The sequence below is a fragment of the Prionailurus bengalensis genome, chromosome A2, assembly GCF_016509475.1.
Source record: "Prionailurus bengalensis isolate Pbe53 chromosome A2, Fcat_Pben_1.1_paternal_pri, whole genome shotgun sequence".
Lineage (NCBI taxonomy): Eukaryota > Metazoa > Chordata > Mammalia > Carnivora > Felidae > Prionailurus > Prionailurus bengalensis.
This window is the reverse complement of record NC_057348.1, coordinates 112545305-112572819: the sequence shown is the minus strand read 5'-3', so window position 1 is coordinate 112572819 and position 27515 is coordinate 112545305. Positions and strand designations below refer to the sequence as shown.

The window sequence follows — 27515 nt, the reverse complement described above, 5'->3', positions numbered from 1 at the left end:
GGCAAGTAGTAACTTACAGAGTGTGATTTAAGATGTCCCAGAAAATTCCTAATTCCAAGTGGGAAACTAAAGATCTTTGGTGTTTGACGAAGGGAAGTCATTCAAAGTGCCAAAAGAAAGGTCAAAGAAAGGAAGTTTGTTTTCGCAAACTACAAGGCAAAGGATGAGCTTAAGCCATTAATGAGTTTGCTATTCCAATTATGACCATAAATAATGGGGATAAAAGGTAATTACTGATAAAACAAAAGTTTTTATTAAAAGAAAAAGAAAGAGCAAAAATTATTATGACCCATGGAGTATGGTTTATAAAACATATACACTAAAATAAAGTTTTTTTGTTATTGTTGCTTTTTGATATAGTAGAATTTTATTCTGTACTTTTATTTCAAATCTCATCCTTTCATATTTTACAGGGTGCTCCCCACAATAGTTTCACGTGATACTGAGGAATGAATACTTTGGGAAATGTAAATAAATGGCTTTATAGCTATCAATTTTAAATACCTTTTAGGATCTGATATGTCCTAATATCAAGAATCTTAGTTTACTATATCTCTTTCCAAGTATGATAATACATTTCCTGTCCGATATTGGATCTATGTGCTTCTAAAAATGGTCATAGTTTTCCTTTTGCCTTACCATTGTCTGTGACAGTCCCACTCTTAGCCACAAGATGGCCTTGCAAATCAACATTTGGCAGACATCAATTCTCAGCTTGGACTGATGAATTTGTTTCATATTTCTTTGTTATATTTTAATATATCCTTCATTTATTTTTCTTTTCCATTTGCAGTGAGAGCTAGTAAGAACTAAATATGGCTTTAAAAAACTGACCTTCAATGATGCATTTCTTCTTTTGGTTGCTGCCATGCTTTCTCATTCATAGATGTTTCATCTAGGACAATTCAGCAGTTATTCATACTCCTCCTACTCTGTAGAAGTTATTGTTTTGTTACCTTATTTTGGAACATTGAACTGCTTTAGCTCTAAATAAGGACACAGGTTACATAGTGTACTTACATTGGGAAACTCCATTATAAAATCATAAGCATTTGCTTCCTTTGCTGCTTTCTCAATCTCTTCATCGGTCACACCATCTCGTCCATATTTAATATTATTATTAATGGTGGTCCCAAACAAAACAGGCTCTTGGCTGACCACTCCAATATGTTCTCGATAATACTGAACATTTAAAGTTCTGATGTCATTCCCATCTACTGTGATCTGCCAATCCAAAGGAATAAATCATGTGGTGATACCTTACACTGCACTGGGTTTAGAGTCTTTTTCTTTAGTTCAAAGTGTAAGCTGAGAAGCAGGCTATTTCAGGAATCAACTATTGGCTTCTTTTGATAAAATATTTATAGCATGTGTACTGTCAACAGCCTTTTCTGGTAGATGTGAACCAATAAAACCTCAAAAAAAAAAAAAAAACCACTGGCTTAAAATATTGCCAAACCACTTGAATATCCTTATTTTAAGATCCACAAATTAGGTGCTACATAGATCCCTGGCTATAGGAGCCACAAATGTTGTCATGTAGACACATGTAACAAACTTCAGTTTTGTTAACTTAAGACTGATGTGACCTTTGCATTTTTTTTTCTAGGAAATACCCTTTCTTCAACACCTCACTCTGCTGCAAAAGTCAAAAGTGTCTTCTATTCTTTCATATAAATAATAGTAAAAGAATACTGTCTTCTCCATAAATAGTGCCATTACCCATTACCCCACATATTCCAATGACAGAAGCCGAGGTTTGATAATTATAACTCCCGGAGCTTCTCTTTATCACCAACTCTGGAATTCTCTCTGGGCATGAGTATTCTATGCAACTGCTTTATATATGGAATGCTTAACCATAATTTATTTATTTAATATTAACATGGATACATGAATCTAGTATACTCCAAATGAAAACTTAGGAAGTCAAATTTAAATGAACCAGGCTCTAGGAGAATAGATTTTCTTTTAAAAATAACAGTTGAAAATTTGAATAGAAGCATTAAGATTTATGCTTCTGTGACTATCATAGTCTTGTTCTCTATGATATTTACAAGGGTAACAAAGTCAAGTGCAACATTATGGATGACATAAAAAAATGAGAGAGCATATTTTCTGCAGATATTCTGCTGGGATTTTTTGAGAAATGGAAAAACTTGTAAATTCTGGGTACTACAAATTATGTCATTTTCCTCCACAGCTTTCATCACCTTCTAAAATACTATATAATTTACTTATTTGTGGTTCTCTACTTATTACAATGTAAACTCGATGAGGGTAGAGGTTTTTATGCTTTGCTCATCTATGTTCCCTAGTACCCAGAACAGTGCCTAGCAATAGGTGCTCAATAAATATTTGGTGGATAAATGAATATGCAGGAAAGAAAATGATATGGCTTCTATCAGGTCCACTGTTAAATCAAAGCTGAGATAGCTGTAAGTTCCCTATAGTAGGTGGTATTTCCTAATTTCATCATGTGGGCTATGCATGATTTTGCTAGGTACACTTACAAAGCCGTTGTCAGGATCATATAACCTCTGAAGAAGCTGGACTGCAGTACTCTTCCCACTGCCGTTGGGGCCAACCAAGGCTACTGTCTCTCCAGACTTAATTTTGAGATTCAGACCTTTTAGGATCTATTGGGATGTAGGGGGAAAAATTCTATATAACTAGGATAAGTGAGAATATGATTCACATATTTTCAGAAATTTAATGTAGAATTATAAACAGAAAAAGAATTCTGTGACACTTAAAAACAAATTTAGACCTTGTTTTGTTTCATGTACATGTATAATAAAAATCTACATAATTTTGGAAAATAATATTTAAAAATGTCTTACCATCTCTCTCTATAAAGAGGAGATCTAGATTAAAAGTACACAAAGAATATTAACTAGCCATAGCAAACTGTTCACATTTTCGGCTGAAATACTTTATATCAATTTCATGAGTACTAAGTTAGTAAAAGTTTTTTTTCTTTTAATTTGCAACAATTGAATGAAATCTTGCCAGATATCTTCATGAGCTATTTAAGGAAGTTCTTTCTTAAAAAATATATATTTAACATTATTGAAAAATACAGTAAAACCTTGGCTTGTGAGCATAATTCATTTCAGAAACATGCTTGTAATCCAAAGTACTTGTTGATCAAAGCTAATTTCCCCATAAGAAATACTGGAAACTCAGATGATTCATTCCACACCCCAAAGATATTTATATGAAAATGATTACAATACTGTAATATAATATAAAATAACAAAGTAAATACAAAATAGAAAGAAAAATAAACAAATTAAGCTGCACTTACCTGGCTGGTGTGGGGGAGATGAGAGAGAGGAGGCTTACTGTGCAGGACGACTTTCACTATCACTAATGGAATCACTGCTATCTATTGACTCAATGGAATCTTTTTCTGCATGGGGGTCACTGTTACACTTACACGGATGTCGACTACAGTAAAGTATTAATAAACTCTTGTCATACTGTATTTAATGTAACTGGCAATAAGGCAGCAGAGGAAAGGGTCTGTATCTGCAGGCAGCCTGACCTAGAATGAAGCAAAGCATTCCTAAGCTTACTCTTGTATGAAAAAGCAAAGGGCTATCCATAGGGGCTTTGAGGTGACAAAAAAATACACAAGCGCCAGTTGTGAGCACCTTCCAATGTTCTGAAAAATCACTGATTTCTGCCAAACACTACAGCCTGACACTCAGCATCCAAGCATGGGAGATGATCACCCACAATCCCGCATCCCGCAAGAGAAAGAGAGAGAGAGAGAGAGAGAGAGAGAGAGAGAAGAGAGAGAGAGAGAGAGAGAGAGAGAGAGAGAGAGAGAGAGAGAGAGAAACCATTGGCTTCATTGTGATCATGTGACATTTGGCCTCACATACTATTCGTATTGCAAGACACTGCTCATTTACCAAGTTAAAATTTATTACAAAGGTTTTCTTGTCTTGTGGAACACTCATAGAACAAGTTACTTGCAATCCAAAGTTTTCCTGTTGCAAAGTAAGACAACTGGCAAGACTCCTTAGGTGCTCCCATGAATGAATTCCACTATTAACCCTCCTTTTCTAGTGCTGGATCTCATGGGGACATTGAAACTCAGGGTAGCACTTTAAAATATTTCTCAATGCCTGGAGGTTGCTACCAGCTTTTAGTGTCCTAGGGACTTGCAGTGTGAGAGAAGCCTGACAAATAATGACAGAATGGCAGAAGCCCTACCAAAATGACAACAGCAATCTCGTTGAGAAACTCTCATCTATCTTTGCTTGCATTTATTATGTACTCAGCTTAAAAACATGGGAATCTCTCTTTGGGCTCTCACTTTGATCTCCCTGTTTGTAAATAAACAGACCCTTTAAATAACTTAAACATAAAACTTGCAAAGGGTCAAGCAGAGAAGAATTCTTTGAAGGAGGTAAGAAATTCAGGACTCCTGGTGGGAGTACCTCCTCTATCATCTCCACTTTCACCCTGGAGTTGGTTTCTGTACTTTCATTGGAAGAATATGTTTTATTTATTTAAAGTGGTAACGAATTTCTTTGTTTGAAATTATTCACTCTTTAGCTTAGTAAAAAGGGATATATTTCAAATGTTCACTGAAAAATAGTTTGAAACCCAGAGAACACTTTACCATGCAATATAATGGCACAATTGGTACTTAAATCTCTAAGAGCCAACCCAAATGTAGTTGCAAATGTGTGTTTCTGTTGAGAAAAATGGTAGAAGGCAACACTATGTCAATAATGGTGATTAAGTAACAAAGATTTCAAAAAAGAGCTTTGAAAAGAGAATTTCAAAGACATAGGGAAAAATAAAGAAGTAGGAGTAGGTAGATCTTTTCTGAATGCAAATTATGCAGGGGACATTTGGGCACTTTATAGGCATTAAAAGTTGATGGCAAGAGTAATTTTTATCAATTTCATTTAAAATAATATTGTCCTTGGGGCGCCTGGGTGGCGCAGTCGGTTAAGCCTCCGACTTCAGCCAGGTCACGATCTCGCGCTCCGTGAGTTTGAGCCCCGCATCGGGCTCTGGGCTGATGGCTCAGAGCCTGGAGCCTGTTTCCGATTCTGTGTCTCCCTCTCTCTCTGCCCCTCCCCCATTCATGCTCTGTCTCTCTCTGTCCCAAAAATAAATAAACGTTGAAAAAAAAATTTTTTTTAAATAATATTGTCCTTTTGTATAAAATAAGTGTTTTATTAGTAATTATTCTTTGCAATTTTTAACTGTAACTACTTTTTTGGATAAATATACTAATAACATGAAAAGAGGAGGACAGAAGAGACAAACGTTTTCACAAGAACTTGTCAAAGACTGAATAATGGAGGGTAATAAACTCTGGGCTGCATGTGCACCTGTGCACACGTGTGATTGTCTGCATGTATCTAAAAGTGAGAAAGAAAGTACCTGAGACACAAATGCTGGTCCAGTAAAGCTCTTAGGAAAAGGAGAAGGAAAAGGCACAACACATGCATAATTCCTCAGGTTAGAGAATCTGAGGTTAAAATGAGTTACCTTTGTTGAGTGGGATAATATTTGGGGACCACCAATAGGTGATGCCATCAATCCGAGACATTTTGGTGTGCTCCCAAATGCAGTGAAGGAATTTCAGGGAGTTGAAAATGTTTTAGTAAGCTGAATGTAAAAAAGAGGCTGTGAAATGTAACTAGCTCTTCCAGAGTTATTTGTCCATTACTGATCCATCTTTCCTTCCTTCCCTCCTTCTTTCCCTCCCTCCCCACCTTTCTCTATCTTACTTTCTCCTCTCTCTTTTCAAAGAAGAGTAGCAAAATCTTGGTCAAAATGATCCTAAATACTCTCTTAAGAAGAGATCTTAGCCAATAAAAGACAATATCAGAGTACTGTACAATTCTGTAATTAAATTAACCTACCTTGATAGATGGTCTTGATGGATAACTGAAAGAAACATTTTTAAATTCCACAGTTCCTTCTATGCATTCTGGTTTATATCCTGTTGTTGAAAAATTATCTATAGCAGGTTTCTTAGAAAAACAAAGAGAATGTTACAAATCTTCAAGGGACTAAGTTGACATTCTACATCCTAAAAACAATTTAAAGATGGTTTACTTTTACAATGCTTTCTTTTCTGCTTCCAAACTACATTGAGTTAGACATAAAGGTTTCAATAAAACACAATGCCCTTGTAGAAGAGTTAAAACAATCTCTTTGCATATCTAATTATCCAACGTGGATTTTGCCCATCTTTTGTTTTAATGAAATGAATGTATGTATTTTTTTGGTTTCTTTCTTGCAGTAATTGTAGTTATCTTTCAAAGCAATGTGAAGCCTTACCTTGTCAATAACCTGGAAAATATTAAAGGCGGCTCCCCTGGCTATAGTGAAGGTTTCAAAGCTAGGGGCTGCTGTTCCAATGCAGTAGCTACTATGGATTACACTAAAAAAAACCTATAGGAACAAGAAAATAATATTTAATCTTCCTCAAATATATAAGAGACACAATGGAATAAAGTGTATATTTGGTTGACACTCAGAGAGATATATTAGAGAAATTAGGTAGGAAAGAATGCAAGCTGCTGCCAAACATAAAGGAAACACAAGTTAATCCAATTTTACATGGCTTTTTCTTAATGTGGAACAACTTTTGATTGTCTCACAGTCTCATTATCACCTGCTGGGAAGCTTGAGCACAAAAATCTGTTTACTGAGGAAGGCTCACTGGTTGAGTGAGGAGGTAAGCTGCACTCCCTCCCTGCTGGTCAGTCAGTTCCTTAAACTTTACAGAGAAGGATGGGATACATTTCACTTACATAGAGACATAGTACTATTTCTGTCCAAACTTCTGAATTCTTATATTAATGGACATCTTTCAGTTTCAGACACATATATCTTGGCAAAAAATCAAATAAATAAAGTATCCCATAAGCCAGGTGCTTTTTCCCTATTTTTACAAATGAGGAAGCTAAGGCTTAGCGAGTCATTGGCCTAAAGTCACATATAAATTGAGGAGTAAGGATGTGCCCCAAATTCCTCATGCTCAAATTTCATTTATATAAAAGTCTTAATTATGAAAGTCTCAAATCTAAAAGATGACTTTAGTTGACAGAAATCTACATAAAATGGGAAGGCCAAATGAGAACTGAAGTATATAGACCAGATCAATTCAGTTCAGCAAGACAAACTGTCTTTAATCCTGAACTGAATTGTTTATTGTTCAAATTTGGGAGGATGACCGAATAAACTCAAATTCAATGCATAATCCTAAGAGTTAAAAAAAAAATCTAAATTGTGATGTTGGAGAGAGCTGTAGATGATAATTCTGTTTTTAACATTAGTATATGCTGAAAGGACAGAGGAAGGTCAGGAGAGTTTTTATCTCCAGAATATTACCAGAGGAAGCCATTCAGCAAGGTGAATGTAGAGTCTTGTCTTACCTCAGCAAGCTTGAAAGGAGAAAGTCTCACGAGAGAATGGCCTTTTTGACTGCTGGATTAAGAAAACTCTACATCCCAGGGGAGAATTCAGTTATGATTCTTCTAAAAGTATGATGCTTTTAAAGATATGCTGGATGACTAAATCCTGCCAGTTCATAGATATAATTTAAAGATATACCCAGATAATTTGAAAGAAACGAGTATTTGTTTGTTAAAAACATTCATCTTTGAATATTCATAATTATTCAAAGACAGATTTTGTCTAAACTCTAGATAAGAAGAGATTACATAGGCAAGTTACCTTTGTTCTTAAATAAGACTTACAGCAAGAACAGTTCCGATGGTATAACCAGGTTCTCCACTAAGAATCAAAGAGGTGCCATACCAAAAAGCAAGTCCATAGGTTCCATTCATAAAGAAGTACACTGCACCAAGAGAGAGTTTTGAAGCTATAGCCTTTCTTATGCCAACATCCTTTGCATCTTTTAGATTCTGTGTATACCTTAAAAAGACAAGACACAATGTAATAGACTTTGGGGAAAATAAAACCAAGAAAATACTATCATAATTAAAGGAACAGACCTTTGAATTTCTTTTTCCTGGGCTCCAAAGGCTACAACTGTTCGGATGGATGACAAGACTTCTTCTGCCACAGCCCCAGCTTTGGAATAGGCATTTAATTCCTTACTGGACAATGAGATCATTATCTGTAACAAACCATGACCACAGTTAACCAAAAGATGACCCTGAGGCAGTAACAATGTGCAGAGAACTTAATTCAGGTGGAATCTAGAATAGCAGAATTTTATTATTGAAAAGGTACTTAGTATCATTTAATCTAATTTTCTCAGTTTGCAAACGGGGAAAGAAATGGCCAGAGATATTAAGTGACTTTTTAAAGTCTCACAGCAGTGAAAGAATTTAGTGTGACATAATCTTCCATCTAAATCTCTACTCTGTCTTCTACAAGCAGAGCTTCCCTGTTTTCTCTCTGTATTTTTAAAAATTTAGAATATGTGTACTTATGCTAACACAATTGGGAAAGACGATTTGGAGATGGGTTTTAGGGACATAGACCTTTTCAGGTGTACTATGGAAACTGGTGAGCCTGATTTGACTTGATTTATTATCATGTAAAAAGCAAGTCTTCCAGAGGCTATGGATCACAGTACCAGGCAGAAGAAGATAATCCTGCATATGTCTGGAGTGTGACCCCTGAAACTATTATTGCATAACACAGCCTACCTAGTAAGTGCTATATCTCCAGCACTTAAGAGGTGAGATTTCAGAGACAGAGAGGAAAGAGAATATCATTCTTATCGTTATTAGGCAGGTTTAAAAATTTTTCAAAATTTTAAAATCAGAATGTGCCTTTTTCTCTATTATACATTCCACTTACTACTCCTTTAATTAGTAACAGATTTCATTTAGTAATTAGCACAATGGTCCAATGAAATGGAATAGGAGGAAAATTGTCCACTGAGCTGTGAGTCTTAAACTATTACCTACTCAAATAACAAATCTATCCATTTTCAAAACACATTCCAAATAATTGGAGATGATTTTATGTAAGACATGCTTGGACAGTTGTTAAAGTCAGAAGGTAGCATAAACTGAATAATACTTATTTTCTGAATTCACTTTCTGAATTCACATTTTAAATGTAAAAATTTACATTTACAAAATTCCTATCTCATTGGAGAGGAAGCAGCACCTAGCAATAACCACTGTACATAGTGAGTGTTTAATAAATGTTTGCCAAATTAAACTGAACCAAAGGAAGCTGGAAACCACCCACCCTGGCTTCTTTAGTCATTTGAATAACTTTGACCTTATTGGCTTCTTCCTTACAACCAGTTCATACAGTAGCAGAACTGTATTTCCCACTGTTGTTCCTTTGAAACTTCTTGTCCACTTTGCTTCCCTGAGCAATTTTAAGTTTAGGCTCTGATCTTAGTAACACATAGTGGGTAATCTTCCTACTGAGTGGGTCCTAATTTCAAATATGCTGGGGATGAAGATTTTGACAAGGGTTACAAGGTCAATCCTAAAAGTCATACTAAATAAAGATTTCTTGTCTAAACATTGAAGTCTATCAAGAAATCATTCAACTATAGAATATTTTTATTGCTGTAAATTCTTGTTTGATTGGATCTGTATATTGCTACCAAATAAACTCTGAATTTTATGGCTTTGATTTCAGTAAAGAACAATTGGCTTTGCAAAATTAAAAATCCCATCTATCCCTAAGAATACACGGTGCCTCCAATCTAGGAGATGGATATATACATTGGTTGAATTGTCAGGCTTGATTTAGAGAAAGATATTAGGGACATATGTGTTGCTTTTGGACTTCACAAAGAGCACTGCTTTCAAATCCAGGCTATACATGATCAATATCTTGTGCTATGCTCACACCAGCACTAGAAACATAATTTAACATGAAAATGCATAATTTATTTTAAAAATTGTATCAGATTTATATAGTACATAAAAGTAGACATTAAGCAGACATTTTCAATGTAATTCAAGTCTTATAAAAATATGAACTTGAAATGGCTGACATAAAAAATGTTTACAGTTTTAGCAGTTTCTTATTCTGTTTTAATGAAATGAATTGCACACATTTATCTGGACATTTAGAACACATAAGTCTCTTCCAAAATCCAATGTATAATGGCGTAATTCTTTATCCATGCTATCATTTGAAGTTGCGCTAGGCTACCAAATGAAGAGGAATGCTTTTGTTTTGTTTTGTTTTGTAAGTAGGCTCCACACCCCATGCATAGTCCAATGTGGGGCTTCAACTCATGACCCTGAGATCAAGACCTGAGCTGAGATCAAGAGTCAGACACTCAACCAATTGAGCCACCCAGGTGCCCCAAGAGGAATGTTTTTTAATGTTAGTAACCTCTTTAATGTTAGTAACTAACCTTATTGTAGCCAAATAACTTGAAGACAAAAGGGTGATTAATAGTGAACAAAATCAAAAGTATTTGTGATGCATAACATCCCTATTTTTAGACATAGGAACTGAATAGAAATGACTTTTTTGACAAACTTGATAAAAAACCTAGTTCATATTCTTGCTTCCAGTCAACACTGCATTAGCCATCTTGCCTACCCTAGAAAACATGGCTGCTGAAGCAATTATAAGAGGTGAGGTGGAGAGAGTCACCAGGGTGAGTTTCCAGCCCTTGACCAAACCAATCGCCAGGCCAATAGAAAAAGTAGACATGTTTTGAAACAACAGAGCAATCTTGTCTCCAATACCATCATTGATTTTGTTGATGTCACTGAAACAAATAAATAAATGCATTTAAGTCATTGATATATCATATATGGAAACAAAGTTGATATACTACAAATCCATCCTCTTACTCAGTCATACGAGTATTAAGTTCACCAATGTCACAACCATCAAACCAGCTGATGTCCTGTGCCAAAATTGAATGGAAAAACTGTTTTCGAATTCTTTTGGTCTGTCGTGCTGCAGTCATAACCCAAAAGGAAATCTGCATGTAGCCAAAAACCAAGGCAGTAACTCCAATTCCAATATAATATAGGGTCAACCTGAAAAAAGATTATTGGAAACATTAGTGAGATTCAAGTGCAGTTTTTTCCCTTTGTTATCAACAACAACAAAAGAAATCTACCATAATATTTGATTGAGAGAATTTGTGCTTTAGCCTATAAAATAACTAAAAATAAACCTCCATAAGAAGAAATAAAGTACACTGAATATAAAAATTTAGGTTTCCCTAGTCTAGAATATGTCTCTCTTACATTACTAGTAGAAATTAGTATTTTAAAACATTTGTTATTTATATCTTCTTTCAGTAATTTTTAAAATTTTCATTTGAAAAGTTACATTGACATAATTAAGATAGCTGTATGTGGAACAGGTAGATAAAGAAATGAAAGTAGTCAAAAACAGTGTATAAAATATTTAATATATATATGTATATATACTATTAAATATAAAATTCAACTTTTTAGGAATTTACCATAAGGAAATATATAAAAAAGATTAATCTAGATGGATGGTCATGTTAGCATTAACAACAATAAAGAAAAGCTGAAAACAATCTAACAGTAGACCAGATAAATGCAGTCATTTAAAAAATGTATACTGGGTACCTTCTATCTGTGAGGTTTTAGAGATATAGTCATGAGCAAGATGATAAGGCCCTATTCATGAAAAATTTACATTCTGGTGGGAGGAGACAGACAATACATATAGAAAAATAATTTCAGGTGGTTCTATGAGGGAAATAAACAGGGTGATAAGTCACAGACTAACCAATGGGTAAAGGTGAGTCGGGAGAGCTGGTGCAAATAGAGTGGTTAAGAAAACATTTTTTGAGGAAGTGATATTAGAGCTGGGATACAAAAGGTAAAATAGAGCCACACATAAAAATAGCAAGAAGAGTGTATTCTAGGGAAAAGAAGAAGAATAAGGTCTGAGGCAGAAAAAAAGCTCAGCATGTTCCAGGAACAAAAGAACTCCAAAGTGGTATGAAATGATCAGGCCAGAGAATTTAGCAAATATTGTAGGGTGACCATGGTGCATTGCACAGATTTTATTTTAAGAGAAGAAGTAGACCATTGGAGGATCTAAGCATGGGATGACCTTATCAGTTCAACTTTTAAAAAGATCAGCTGGCCCCTCTATGGAGAATGAATGGAAATGAAAGCAATGGAAGCAGGCAGTTTAGTTAGGAGGATATTGCAATGGCCAACGTGAGAAGGATAGGGCCTTGGATAAAGATGCAGCTTAAGTATAAAGAAGTGGGAAGATTCTAGTTACATTTTTGAAATACAACAAACTGGAATTGCCAATGTATTGGATGCGAGGAATGTAGGAAGGGGAGAAATTAAGGATAACTACTCAGATTCTGATTTGAGCAACTGGGTGAAAGGTGTGCCATGTACAGCCATTGATGGCTGGGAATGGAACAGATCTGTAGGAGATATCAAGGGTTTTGATTTAGATATTTTAAGACTGAGATGCTTAGTAAACATAAAAGTGGAGATCAAGTAAGAAGCTGAAAATGAGAGTTAGGAGTACTTGGAACAGGGTCTAGGCTAGAGATGCAAATTTGAAAGGCATCAGCTTACAAGTGGTAATTAAAGGATTGACTGAGACCACCCACAGAGGGAGAGAGAGTGTGTGTGTGTGTGAGTGAGTTAAATGCAGATAAAAAAGATAAGAGGACCAAGGAATGAGCTCAGGTACTCTCCAAACATGGTAGTTTGGGGTGAAGAGAAAAAGCCTGCAAAGAAAGCTGAGGAGTGGCCAAGGAGGTAGGTGGAAAGCCAAGAAAGTGAAGTACTAAGGAAAACAGAGAGAAACATTCAACTGATCCCCATTATTCCCAGATTCTGTGTTGGCAAATCTGTGTGCTCACTAAGGCTTATTTTTAACCCTGAAATGAATACTCAGATGTTTTCATTGTTACTCATGGACATGCATAGAGTGCCAAAAAATTTGAGTTGCTCAACAAAGATGATCCCAGCTGAAGTTGAACAAGGCAACACTCTGCCTGCTTGTTTTAGTTCTCACATTGTAAACAAGTGTCATTTTTTGTGGCATATGTAGTACCACGTTTTTCTAATTTTTGTATTTTTTCTTGATGATTTCACTATTTAAAATGACTCTTAAGCAGCATGCTGAAGGGCTATCTAGTGTTTCTAAGTGTAAGAAGGCTGTGGTGAGTCCTATGGAGAAAATATGTGTGTTAGATAAGTGTTGTGTAGGAATGAGTTATAGTGCTATTGACTATCAGTTCAATGTTAATGAGTCAACAATATATATTAGATAAGATGTCTTTAAACGTTAATACGCACAAAATGAGGTTATGTGTTGACTGATGAAAATGTTGTGACCAGAGGCTCACAGGAACTTAATTAACCCTGTGTTTAACCTAGGAACAACAGTTTAATATTTCTAATTCAGTATTTGTGACTTTAATAAAACAAAAATATTGCAAATAAACAGAACTGGATGTTTTCTAATAAGAGAGGCTTTATAAGGACAGCATAAAACACAAGAGGTTTAATGAAAATCACCTTACTGAATTTTTTTACTGTTGTGGGGAAAATGTTTATAATATTATAAGTAAAAATGGGTTGTAAAAACAAATGAGAAGAAGAAATGCAAGATCTGCACACTGGAAATTATAAAACATTGTTTGGAAAAATTAAAGATCTAAAAAAATTGAGAGGTAATCCATGTTCATGGATTAGAAGACTCAAAAATGTTTTCAAGGTGACAATATCCCCAAACTGATGTATGCAATCCAACTGATCAATGCAATCCCTCTAAAAAATCCAGTAGGTTATTTGGCAGAAATTGGCAAGATGAACCTAAAATGTATGTAGAAATGAAGAGAACTCAGAAGAGCCAAAATGATTTTTAAAAGGAACAAAGTTGGAGGACTTACATTTCCTGATTTTATTTATTTGTTTGTTTATCCATTCATTCTCTAAAACTATACTAATCAAAACAGTGTGATATTAGTATAAGAACAAACATATCAATAAATGCAACAAAACTGACAGAACAGAAACCTTTACATTTGGACAGCTGATTTTTAGCAAAGGTGCCAAGGAAATTGAGAAAGGAGAATAGATAAGTTTTTCAAGGACTTAGTGCTTGGGACAAATGGATATAGTCACATGCAGAAAAGTTAGAATCTTACCTCATAACAGTCACAAAAATAAACTGAAAATGGACCATAGACCTAAGTATAAAAGCTAAAATATTCAAAGTCCTAGAAGAAAACGTAGGAGAATATCTTCAAGATCTTGGGTTAGGCAAAGAATTCTCAAATCCAAAGGCACAATCGATAAAAGAAAAAAACTTGATAAATTGTACCTCATCATCAAAACTTAAAACTTTTGTGTTTCAAAAGAAACCTTTAATAAAATGAAAAAGCTAGCCATAAACTGGAAGAAAAAACTTGCCAATCATACATATGACAAAAAACTTGTATCCCAGAACTTATAAAATAGAACTCTCATAATTCAATAATAAGAGAAGGCACAATTAAAAATAGTCTAAATATTTGAACATTTAACCAAAGAAAATATATGAATGCTTAAAATGTATTGAAAAAAACTTCTCATTATTAGTCACTAGAGAAATGCAAGTTAAAGCCACAATATGATACCACTTGACACCTATTACCAAGGCTATAATAAAAAAGACAGACAATAAACAAATGTTGACAAGGATGTGGAGAAATTGGAATCCATATACATTGTTGGTGAAAAAACAAAATGGTGTAGCCAGTTTCTTTAAAAGATAAACACAAACTTACCATATGACCCAGCAATTCCACCTAGGTAAACACCCAAGAGAAATAAAAACATATATACACACAAAGATAACTATACTGATGTTAATAGAAGCATTATTTTTAAAATAGTAAAAAACCAGAAACAATCTAAGCGCCCATCAACTGGTAAACAGATAAAAAAATGTGTACCCCTGAAATGGATTACTACTAAGCAATAAAAAGGAATAAACTACTAATATATGTTACAACATGGATGAAACTCAAAAACACTATGCTGGCTCAGTGGATTAAGCATTTGACTTTGGCTCAGGTCATGATCTCATGGCTTGTGAGTTCGAGCCCTGCGTGGAGCTCTGTGCTGACAAGCTCAGAGCCTGGAGCTTGCTTCAGATTCTGTGTCTCTGGCTCTCTCTGGCTGTCCCCTGCTTGTTCTCTGTCTCTCTCTCTCAAAAATAAATAAACATTAAAAAAAATAAACAAAATGAAGTGTGTATCATAGATAAGTGCCCTGGAATGACTCAAGCCTTTTTTTTTTTTTAATGACACAGAATCCTGTGTCTCCATCTCCCTCTACCCCCCACCCCCTGCTTATGCATTGTCACCCTCCCTCTCTCTCTCTCTCTCAAATATAAGTAAACATTAAAAAAAAAAACACTATGCTAATAAATAAAAGAAGCCAGGTGCCCTACATATTATGTTTCCATGCACATGCAATGTCTTAAATATAAATCTTTAGAGATAGAGAGCAGATAAGTGGTTGGCTGGGGCTGGGTGTGGGAATGGGGACTGACTGTAAGGGAGGGATCTTTACAGAATGATGGAAGTGTTCTAAAAATAGATTGTCATGATGGTTGCACAACTCTGTCAGTTTACTAAAAATCATTGAAGTGTACAGTTAAAACTGGTGAGTTTTATGATAAGTAAATTATGCCTCAATAAAGCTATTAAAATCATATAAACAGTATAATTCTAATTATATTAAAATTATGTATGTGTACTCATACATGCAAAAAGATTATAATAATAAAAACAAAACTAATGTTTATTATCCATTAGTGGCAGGATTATAAGTGATTTAATTTTCTTTGTGCATTTTTTCTTTTCATGTTATATACAATGAAAATATTAAGCACTTAATCAGAAAAGGTAATTAAAATAATTTTTACAAAAGCACTGATTCACTTTTTAATAGACTTTTCCTTAAGAAAAAAGAAAATAACACATTCAACTTATTGCAAATTGAAGATACTATAGTCATTACCTCTCATTTATCTAGTAATCAAACTTCCAAACTACCTGGGACCCAGAAGAAGAAGCCCCAGTAGTCCCAAAGTCCAGGTACTTTATTTTGCACCAGTAAATGAAACTACCTTCATGGTCTAAGTCTTCTGATTCAAAACCACTTGCAAATTAAGGCTGATTTAATAGCTTCATTTATTGAGCATTTATTTTGTGTTAAATATTATGTCAGGCCCTTGACATATCTGAGTATCATTGAATCTTCAGGAAGTATTAATATTTCATTTTGCATATGAAGAAACTGAAGCTTACAGAAGCTCCCCAACAGGTTCCATAGTTAAAAAGTGGTTAAAAATCCATCACCTTAATCCTGAACCCATGATATGAATCCTGAATATATGATCTGAATCACTCTAGCAATATTTCTGAGGAGAAAGCATTCTCAAATAGATTCGGGAAACCCTGTATACCTAGTGTCATTCCTCCTTGGAAACATGTGAACATATCAAGAAATCAAAAACTAAAGATATTAACTTTGTTCAATGCAGGATGTCTCAGACCGATTAACTATGAATACTCACCTCCTTTTAAAATGTACCACATATTAACAGTCCCATTTTACACAATTTAGGAATTATTCTAGGTCCTTACTTGATGCAGCAGAATTTGCTATTTACTTAATCTATCAGCCAATATCCGATTTTATCTTCCTCCTAAATAAGAGAACCTTCATTTTATTTGAAGTGGCACTATGCCCAGCTAAAATGGATGTGGTCCTATGACTAGAACAAAGACAGAAAGATGCTGAGTCCCTAATGCCTTTTGAACCATATTTCATCCTTAGACTACCAACTTTCAGATATTTACATGTAAGAGAAATAAATTTCTATCATGGTTAAACAACTATTACCATGGGTTTTACATTAAATGCAACTGAAGTAAATCTAACACAGCCTTGGTAATCTAGTTTGCCCCTTCATTTTCAAGTAGATTATGAAAGATATATTAGAAGTAGCAAAAAGGAGGGAACAACTTGCTTAAAAGTTCATACAGAATTAATTAATTAACCCTTGACAGATGAGGGGGCATCATATTTACCATCAATCATCTTGGGACTACTTAATCATTATGATTTGGACTCGACAAGAAAATATTCAATTATTTTCAGAATATTTGGTAAATAAAATAAGGATACAGGCTGAACATCAAAAACATTAAACTTATATAAAGCTATGAGTCATTATCTGTAGATAATAACATAGGTAGAATAAAATTCTTTGGTTCCTGATGATTATAGTTGAAAGAAGTATTTTTACCTTATCCTCATCCAAAAAAGAGGATATAAAGTAATGATTCTCAGAAATGTGTTCATCAAAACATTAGTTCCACAGGATGTTACTAGGTGTTTGGGGAAAAATGGGTTTTATAGTCAAATAGTAACAACTGGGAATAAATGGAGCTTTACTACACTTATCTGTCCTGTGTATATCCAAAAGGAGGTTGTCATATGATATTGTCAAAATCAGTTTGACCATGAAATCTTTTCTCTTCATGTATCTCAAATATCCCAAAACAGAACACCGGTTTGAGGAACAATAGCATAACAAATACAACAGATCAAAAATGTTAAGAATGTTTCTTTGTAAATTTCAAAATCTTTTAATAACTGTATGCAGACATATCTCTTCATTTTATTCTCCCTTTTATTATCTGTTCTTTAAATGGATGCTACTATTTTTCAAAATTCCAAAATTCTTTGTAAAAAGCTCAAACCTCATCATTATACATCAGAACCTCAGTTTAATACTGTAAGAATAGAATTCAGTAAAAGGCAATACACTGGATCTCAACAAGGAATTTTCAAAAGACCCACTATAAAGAAATTTTATGTAAGAGTTGCTAAAAAACAGAATCAACATTCAAAGAGAGTTCAGGCTGCAGCAAAGTACAACTGGAGGGGGTGCCATTTACACTGCATGCTGTCCAATACAACTTATTGTGTCAAAGAAAATATTCCATATCTGTGATAGACAAGATGACACCAGCCAAATGTGACTACTGAACACTTGAACTGTGACTAAAAATGAGGAACTAAATATGTAATTTTATTCAATTTTAATTAATTCAAATTCAAATAGGCATATGTAGCTGTGGCTAACATATTGGACAGGGCAGGTCAAGGATTATGGCCCAGAGAGTTTCACTGCAATGTGATAGGTGTCCCTTGGGTTGTGCAACATGTAGGATTCACTTTTGGGAGTAAAATGAGGGATCACTTAGGTCTGTAGCAAAAACTCTCATAATTTTAGTGAGACACTACTAAGTCCATTGAATATACTCAATAAACAGCTTCGCTTTAACAAACTCAACACATAACAGAGGAAATGATACCATTTAATATATAAAACACAAAAACTGAATGCCCTTATAAATTATTTACTTCAGACTTTACAATTTTTAGTTTGAATACAACATCACCATAATAGTCTCAATAATTAGTCTCCAAAATTAGTCAATGAAACTTTACTGTTATTGTTTTTGAAATTATTTCATTATTTGAGCAGCTGGGTGGCTCAGTTGATTAAGTGTCATACTCCTGATTTTGGCTCAGGTCATGATCTCATGGTTTGTGAATTCAAGTCCTGCGTTGGGCTCTGTGTTGACAGCATGGAGCCTGCTTGGGATTCTCTCTTTCTCTCTCTCTCTCTCTCTCTCTCTCTCTCTCTCTCTCTCTGCCCCTCCCCCACTTACACTCTCTCTCTCTTTCTCCCTCTCAAAATAAATAAACATTTAAACAATTATTTTACTCTTTTTAGTATTTGTTGCACATGACTTTTTGGTGTTTAAAGTTTATAGAAGTAGCATTTTTCTCTAAGATTTGTAAGGAAAGTAATTTGAAAAAAAGAAAAAAATAAGTTCTTTAGTCTTTAGGATATGTACCTTCAGTTCTAGAAGGCAAAATTGGTCTAAAAATACAAATCTCAAAATGAATTTTCTACTGATGACAATTCTGTCAAATACAATTTAAGGCTTATGAACTTAGTGACTTTCAAATAGAAGAAAAATTATATAATAACTCTATTTTGTATATCCAATGAAAGAAAAGGACACATTTATGGGGTGTGCCTGGGTGGTTCAGTTTGTTGAGCGTCTGACTTAGGCTCAGGTCATGATATCGTGGTTTGTGGGTTCAAGCCCTACATCGGGCTCTCTGCTGATGGCACGGAGCCTGGAGCCTGCTTCGGATTCTGTGTCTCCCTCTCTCCCTACCCCTCCCTCACGCACAGTCTGTCTCTCTCTCTCTTTCAAAAATAAATAAATAAATATTAAAAAAAAAAAGAAAAGGACACATTTGCTTTAATCACTTATATGTAATATTAATGATGAAACCTTCGTTTTTTTCTTGTAAGTACTGAATAAAGCAGCGTGCAATAAACATGATACTGATATTTTACATTACTTACACAGTAACACATTAACATTACTTACACAGTAATATCTTCATTCAGCTTCTCTTGAGACTGAGTACAATTCTGGTGATTTGCTGTAACACAGTTTTTTAAATTATGAAGGCAATTAATTTATAATTGGCCACACTGTTTCATACATAGCCCTCCAAATGAAATATAATGCATTCTCAAGAAAATGGACTTAATATCTTACGGTTTATGATCATCTTAACTTTCTATTCTCTAACCTAAAGTTTGAAACTATTATTGCTCCTCTCAAAAAGAACTCATGCAATGTGAAAAATTGTAAGGAAATACTAACTATGTATCTCATATCTGGAAAAAATTCTTTAGGACATCTCTGATTCCAGACAAAAGTTGTGTAAGTAATAGTAATAGAATTCACCTTTCCTGCTGAGATTATGCATTTAGAATTCAGTTTGAGATATCCCAGGGAATAATTTAGAAAGTCCAAGAAAAGCAGGAACTCATGTGAAAAATTCTAGAAGTAACAGTCATGGTAAAAATTTAAGTGAAGCTCATTGAAATATGTTGGGTGAAACAAGGATGGCAACATAATAAAACAGTATTTAAAATAATCTTTGGATTATAAATTTTATATGTAAACTCTTCTAAGAGTTTTTTTTAAAGTTTATTTGAGAGAGAGAGAGAGAGAGAAGGGAAAATGAGCAGAGGAGGGACAGGGAGAGAATCCCACGGGATTCACAACACAGGGCTCGATTCCACGACCATGAAATCATGACCTGAGCCGAAATCAAAAGTCAGATGTCCAAAATATTGAGCCACCCAGGCGCCTCTACATGTACACTTTTCTATACATCTTCTGGTAAAAAATACACCATACATTAATTATTATATCGAGGTTGTGATTTCACAAACAGCACAAAACAGTGGTCAATATCCACTATCCACTATCATAATTTTCTTTCTTAAAACTTTTTCAATAAACATTTGAAATGAATTCTAGACATCTCATCTGTTCATCTTTTACATAACTGCACCATCATCACATATGATAATGTTTATGATCTTTATATGTGAACAATAATCTTTTCCTTATTCCATTTATGGAATTATGGTAAGAAAACATTTTAAAGCAATTTATTCCACATATTAGAATTAATACAGAAGTACTAAACTCTAGTGGAAAGTTTTAATGAAATTAACTGAGCTAATTAAGAGAATAAACATTGTTTGTAAAAATGGTACCTAAAATCACATAAAAATGGCATATTCTCATTTTGGAGATTATAGTAATAGAGGTAGAATGTGCAAAAGTTAAGTGCTGGCACAAAAATGGGCCCTTGATCAGTGACAGTTATTATTCATATTTTCATTTATTGGAGCAAATAATCCTCTTCTACATTTCTCCAGAAAATCAATGTTAAGTTGAAGGTATATAATTTAATGTCCTCACTTCTCTTTAATAATATGTTGTACCAATAGTATCCATGTATTTATCTAAACCTTTACCAAACCTCTTTTGGTATGGTTTGGTAAATGTTCACCACATTTGACAAACAACACAATGAAATTTAAAAAACCTGGAGAAGGCCTAACCAAAATCAAAAGTCAAAATTCAAAGCAATATCAGTAGTTATGTTCTGCCCATCCTGTCTAAAGCTGGTAAGGGAATCAATTATAGAGTAGCTCTAACAAAATGAATATTCCTAAGCATATTGGCTTAGGTTGCTAGATTGTTCCTTCCCTCCTTCTTTCCTTCACTCATTCATTTGGAGAGAGACACAGTTGGCAGTCAATAAATATTTACTCAGTGAATTGGTGGCTTCATTTGTTTAACAAACAGAATAGCATCCTTAATTTAACTTCTATCATTAAAATACTAAAAATTAATTGTGTAGACAGGAGATCATCACATGAAAAGACAAAGAAGTGGAAGCAATGGCTTTATCCTGCTCAAACAAGACTAGGACACTTAAAAGATTAGCCTTTAGGTGGAAAACAAGAGGATATATGTTAGTATTTAAATTTAAATAGGACAGAGAGGGGGAGTACAGTATATAAAGCTAGGTTTATGTCTAAAAGACAGTCCAAGTTTTAATGACACATTTATCTCAGTTATAATAAACAGCTACAAGGATGCTTCTTATTGTATAATTTGTGGAAAACATAAAATCAGGGAATTACTAATATTTTTAATATCCTTCAGATTAAAAAAAAGGCTATGGATACTATGTCAGTGCATAAAATTACTGGATTTACCTCTAAAGAATGCTACCTTGAAGAACACGACCCTGAAATAGGATACCACAAAGGTAATGATACATGAAAGACATCTATAACTATGGGAAATATAAAAACACCTTTTCCCCTATGCCTGATTATTAGATTTCCCTCCTATCTTTATTCAGGGTATTTGTCTCTAGTACCGTAATTTTCTGCATGCTCATTTTGGCTTCCTTGCTGCATTATGTTCTACAATCCCATGCATGTTTATATACTATTAATGAAACTCGAAGCAGTGATCTGAGAGATTTTGTCACTTTTGATTTCTTCTTTTTAAAGTGTGTATTATGGGGGTTCCTGGGTGGCTCAGTCAGTTAAGTGTCTGACTTCACCTGAGGTCATGATTTCATGGCTGGTGAGTTTGAGCCCCCTGTCAGGCTCTGTGCTGACAGCTCAGAGCCTGGAGCTTGCTTCAGATTCCATGTCTCTGGCTCTTTCTGCCTGTCGCCTGCTCATGCTCTCTCTCCTCTCTCTCTCTCTCTCTCTCGAAAATAAATAAACATTAAAAAAATAATAAAGTGTGTATTATAAATAAGTGCCCTGAAATGGCTCAAGCCTTTGATTAAATCACGATACGATGATCACTTTTGATAGGAAATTATTTAATTTCCTGGAGAGACAAGTTGAGGTACACTCAGTCTCAGATGATTTTTTTTTTTTTTGAGAGAGAAAGCAAGTGAGGGAGAGGGGCGGAGGGAGAGAGACAGAATCTCAAGCAGGCTCCACGCTCAGCACAAAGCCTGACTTGGGGCTCGATCCCATGACCCTGGGATCATGGCCTAAGCCATGAAATCCAGAGTTGGGCGCTCAACCAACTGAACCACCCAGGTGCCCCTCAGATGATTTTTATATACTATGAACGGAAATGGCTTTTGGACTTGAACTGCAACAATGGTTCTCTTCTGGGACTTCAGCCTGCTGGCCCACCTGGCAGATTTTGTATATATCAGCTTCCATAATGGCATGAGCCAATTCCTTAACAAAAATTTCTTTCTCTTTCTCTCTATAAATATATACACATGCACTCACATCCTTTTGGTTCTGTTTCTTTGACAAATACTAATACAGACTTTGGTTCCTTAGTCCCTGGCAATATGGAAGAATAAAGGACTTATATACATATCATGTAGATATTGTTTGACAATATACAAATCTGTATTATAAGCTCTCTGTTTGTTTTATTTAATGCTTTTGAGTCCCCAGAAACATAGAAAAGTAAATACTGTGCTCACTTGTATTGGTTTTGACTAGACATCCACTAATAAGGTTATCACTCATTTCTCCTAAAATCAGTGACATTACAGGAAGACAGGCTCCGTTTACCAGTGATGCCAGTAATCCCAGGATCATGAGTGTGATGTCCAGTCTGTCAGCAAAGCGAAACTGAGGAAAACAAAACATAGTAGCATTACAGCTGTAAAAAACAAAAATAAAACCAACCTACAGTTTTTGCCATCAAGTAAATGTTATTTCATAAATTAAGGACTCAATAAATGTATAAAATCATGGAAAAGTATTTTATATATAAAATTAAAAAAAAAGGATCCCTGATATTAGCGATTTACAATGTATTTTGAAGAAGTTGTTGCTGGTTGTTGAAGAAGTTGCTATAAAGTAGCTCTGTCTATCTCTAAAATAAACATTTAAAAGATTTTTTAAAAATTAAAAAAATAAAGTAGCAAAATCTGTACAAATTATGCATCTGTGACACAGGTCAGATAGATGTGGGTATGAATCAGAAACTTCCTTCCATTTGGTTGATTCTAAAATAAATTAATACATTTTGAAACACTGCAATGACAATATCTTGGCTTATAGACAGTTGAACTTCAAACTTTCAATTCTTTAGGTTTATCAACATCATAGCGATGATAAAAGTAAGTGCAGTGAACGGTAACCATGTGGTAAAAATTAGTTCACCAAATATAATAAATTATACTTTTCATTCTTATTTTAAATTCCTTTGTTTTTTTTCTAGCTGGGACAGTATCTATTCTATAAACTTATTTATAATAATAATTTGTAAGTCTGTTTGGAATAAGAAAAAGATAACTGAAAAAAAAGAAGAAAGAAATCATTGAAAGCCAAATACTGAATGCTTTATATTCTATTCTATATCAGATCCCAACAATGCTATTCCAAAACAAAAACATGAACAAAACTTGAAAATATGGATTATTTATCTTACTGAGAGGTCAAGATAAAATGTATAGTGGTATTGAAATGAAATTAGATTTGTATAACAGCAAGAGGAACTTAGTACATATTTTATGAGTGGAGACTGAAAAAATTTAATGTATTACCATTTATTCATATGATAGCTAATAAATATTTATGGAGTAACTGCCACAGCATTGTACTTGGTACTACAGATGATAAGAGGGCATCTGTTCATCCACCTTCCTCCATAACAATGTGTTATGTCTTTGATAAAGTTTGTCATGTTCTGCTACTTCCCAGGTTTTTTAGAATTTGACTTTTGAAAAAGCAGGTACTGTTTTGTGTGAATTTCTAATGACACTGATAGCCAGAATGACATACAGATTAGAGTAGGTAGAGGAATTGTTTTGGGAACACATTCCTGAAAATGGTCCTTGAACATAATCCTAAAGACATATGCTAACATACTGTTTTTAGGTATATGTTTTATAAAATATTTACATAATTATTTTTTATTTAAAAGAATTTATACACTTTGAAAATAACCAAGCGACTTTTATCAATGTATGCATCACACACACATGCACACACTTTTTTTTTTTTTTGCAAAATTGGGATCATTGTGTAAATATTGTGCTTTTTTTCTTATCCCTTATTATGGAAACGTTGGGTTAATTATATTTTTTCCTATGAGAGGTAATATTGTAATTACTTATAAAATTCCCCTTCTTCCCCCCACAATAGATGTGAACTATCAATCATTTTAAGCACTACTGACAATTCCCTAAAATTGTATGATATATGTACTTTTTAACTGATTTCACTTACTATCTCAATAGGTCCAACAATTTGTTTTCTTACTTTGGGGAGTTCTTGTAGTTTTCTGGAAAATAAATGTTGAAGATGGAAAGGTTACAATGTAAATATAACTGCAGATTTTTCCAATTAAAATTGTTCCTAACTATCAAATCTCATTCTTGATAGCAAATCCGCATCAACAATGAAATTTTAAAAACACGCTTAAGGATATACAGTACAAGATTTTTATCATAATCAATGGGAAAACTAAGTTGTCACTGGCTATGTCTACATTAGTTAGGATAACAACTGAAGGCAAACCTCTGGAATAGAAATTTTTTAATTGCGGTTGGTTAAGTACATTCATATGGTGCTCCCATCACCACCATCCATCCACAGAACTTTTACCTTGAAAAACTGACTCTATACCCATTAAACAGTAATTCCCCTTCTTCTCTCTTGGCCCTAGCTTCTGGCAACTACCATTCTATTTTCTCTCTCTATGAATCTGACTACCTTAGGTGCCTCATGTAAGTAGGACTATATAGTATCTTGTTCTTTTCTGTAGGGTTTATTCACCCTATTCTGTAGGGTTAAATACCCAAGTTTATCTATGTTGCAGCACATGTCAGAATTTTTCTCCTTTTTAAGGCTGATTACTATTCCATTGAATGTATATAACATTTTATTTATCCATCCATCCACTCATCAGTCAATGAACACTTTCAGAGTGCTTCTACTCTTTGCCTACTATGAATAATGCTGCTATGAATATGGGTATACAAATATCTTTTCAAATCCCCACTTTCAATTCTTTTGGGTAAATAACTAAGATCAAAACTTGCTTGTTATATTTTGTTTTTTAATATACTTGCTATGTTATATTTTGTTTTTTAATTATTATTTTTAATAGCATACATCTTAATGGGTATAAGGTGGTAGACTGGAATTTTTAAGATTTGTAACAAGAAGAAATGTAAACTTTTAATGAAAGAAGTACAATTAAGTATGCATTAAATAAGTATAACATGAATTTTGTCCCCCACTGAAAATTTCCTTTCTTAGCTCACATTTCAAGTCCAGATGAAAACTATAGGTTTTATTCATTGCTTTCACAGAAATCTGTCAATTAAAGACACATACACATACAACATTCTTATACATTAAAGGAAGACTGGAAGGCAACATTAAGTTTTCAAAAAAAGACATCACAGAAGGATGAACTTCTGACTCTCCTCTCCAGCTTTGTAACATAGCTCCATCAACTTTGATGAATGTCAAGTCACTTAATTTTATTCCCTCTGAGGTTAAAAATTCATTTAAATACTGGGCCATTTTGTTCTGAGATGTTTCACAGATGACAACAAGTGCTTTAAGATTGTAAAGCCCTTCCTTTACCTCAAATGCTGATTTGAAAGTTTTTTATTTTATTATTTAAGTAATCTCTACCTCCAACATGGGGTTCAAACTCATGACTCTGAGATCAAGAGTGGCATGCTCCTCTTGACTGAGCCAGCCATGAACTCCCCATATCCCCCCAACAAATGCTGATTTTAGCTAAGACTCAGTAAGCTCTGTTTTGAAATTTTTTTCAGGGAAATATTTCTGTCTTTCATTGACCTTCATGAAAGGCCTCTGAAGGGGGGTTTGGGTAGTCTTTTGAAAGTCTCTTTTCTACCAGAATTTAAAGCAGAAAATAGTACATGAGCAGATATGGTGGGAACTGCCTTTCTGGCTATTTGTAGCCCTGCATTAAGGAAACAAGCTATCAAAAGAGGTCCTCTTGACTTTTACAGCTTATACATCTAAATGTAAGGCCATTATTATAATAAAAGTGAAACAAATAGACTTTAAGCTATTTCAATTTTAAATCTGTAAATTAATGGATTATAGGTATAGGAAATTTTTCTAACATACAAACATACATAAACACACAGACATCTATTCAGTGAAAAAAATAATCAGAATCCAGTATTTTCCTGCATTAAATGTACCACATAGACTGAAGGATCCCTAGAGAACGGAATTGAAAATATTCAGGTATTTCTTCTCTTGTACTGGTAAGCTACAAGAAATTCACTGATTATGTTGAATTCCAGCACAAAAATAGCACTGCTATTTTTGGAAAAAATTACAAACATTTCTGCTATAGCTTTGAAAAGGATAAAGCATATCTGAAATTGCAGAAGGCTTTCAGTAGAATCTAGACAAAGCTTACCCGTTTCTCAGATAATTTTCTTGCATCTCTTCAGCTCTTTCAGAATTTGCCATCTTTTCACAATTTAATTCTTCTGAAATATTAATAAATATATCATGACCATGCATTCTTTACATCCCTAACAACTTCTGAAAAAGTATGATGCTGAGTTTCACCCTGCCATCCTACTCTGCACCCTAATTGAAGTATCTGGTTAGGTAGCTCATTTATTCAGATTTTATCATTGAATTTACAGTTTTGTTGCTTTATTCTCAGCTTAGATTTGAAGCTAATAAAAATTCTAGAAATGAAATAAAAGGAAAGCCAGATCCTGTGCACAATGCATGTTTTTTCAGGACACTGGATTGTATTCCTACACTGCCACTGATTTCATTGTAATTCATGACAGTTTTAAATGTATCTCATGTTTAGTTTTCTCTATAAAAAGTTGATGCAACAGGGGGCACCTGGATGGCTCAGTCAGTTAAGCAACCGACTCTGGATTTCTGCTCAGGTCATGGTCTCACATTTCATGAGATGGAGCCCCACGTTGGGCTCTGATGACTGCATGGAGCTTGCCTGGGATTCTCTCTCTCCCTCTCTCTCTCTGCTCCTCCCCCACTAGCACTCTTTCTATCAAAATAAATAAACATTTTTTAAAAAGTTGAGGCAACAGTTT

At 34.2% G+C, this 27515-nt stretch overlaps 1 protein-coding gene across 1 annotated transcript in view; it reads right to left on the bottom strand.

Moving 5' to 3' along the window:
* Positions 1-26912, bottom strand: part of ABCB5 (ATP binding cassette subfamily B member 5) — a 116363-nt gene extending 89451 nt beyond the window's left edge. Inside the window, exons 1-12 of the mRNA XM_043589061.1 lie at positions 26858-26912; positions 24670-24724; positions 22914-23064; positions 19454-19508; positions 10803-10994; positions 10546-10717; positions 8004-8128; positions 7746-7923; positions 6322-6435; positions 5901-6011; positions 2514-2639; positions 1021-1224 (exon numbers count right to left, since the gene is read on the bottom strand). Of these exons, the coding sequence (XP_043444996.1) occupies positions 1021-1224; positions 2514-2639; positions 5901-6011; positions 6322-6435; positions 7746-7923; positions 8004-8128; positions 10546-10717; positions 10803-10994; positions 19454-19508; positions 22914-23064; positions 24670-24724; positions 26858-26910 (1536 nt within the window). The 5' untranslated portion in view covers positions 26911-26912. The remainder of the gene's footprint in view (positions 1-1020; positions 1225-2513; positions 2640-5900; positions 6012-6321; positions 6436-7745; positions 7924-8003; positions 8129-10545; positions 10718-10802; positions 10995-19453; positions 19509-22913; positions 23065-24669; positions 24725-26857) is intronic.
* Positions 26913-27515: the final 603 nt, after the last annotated feature.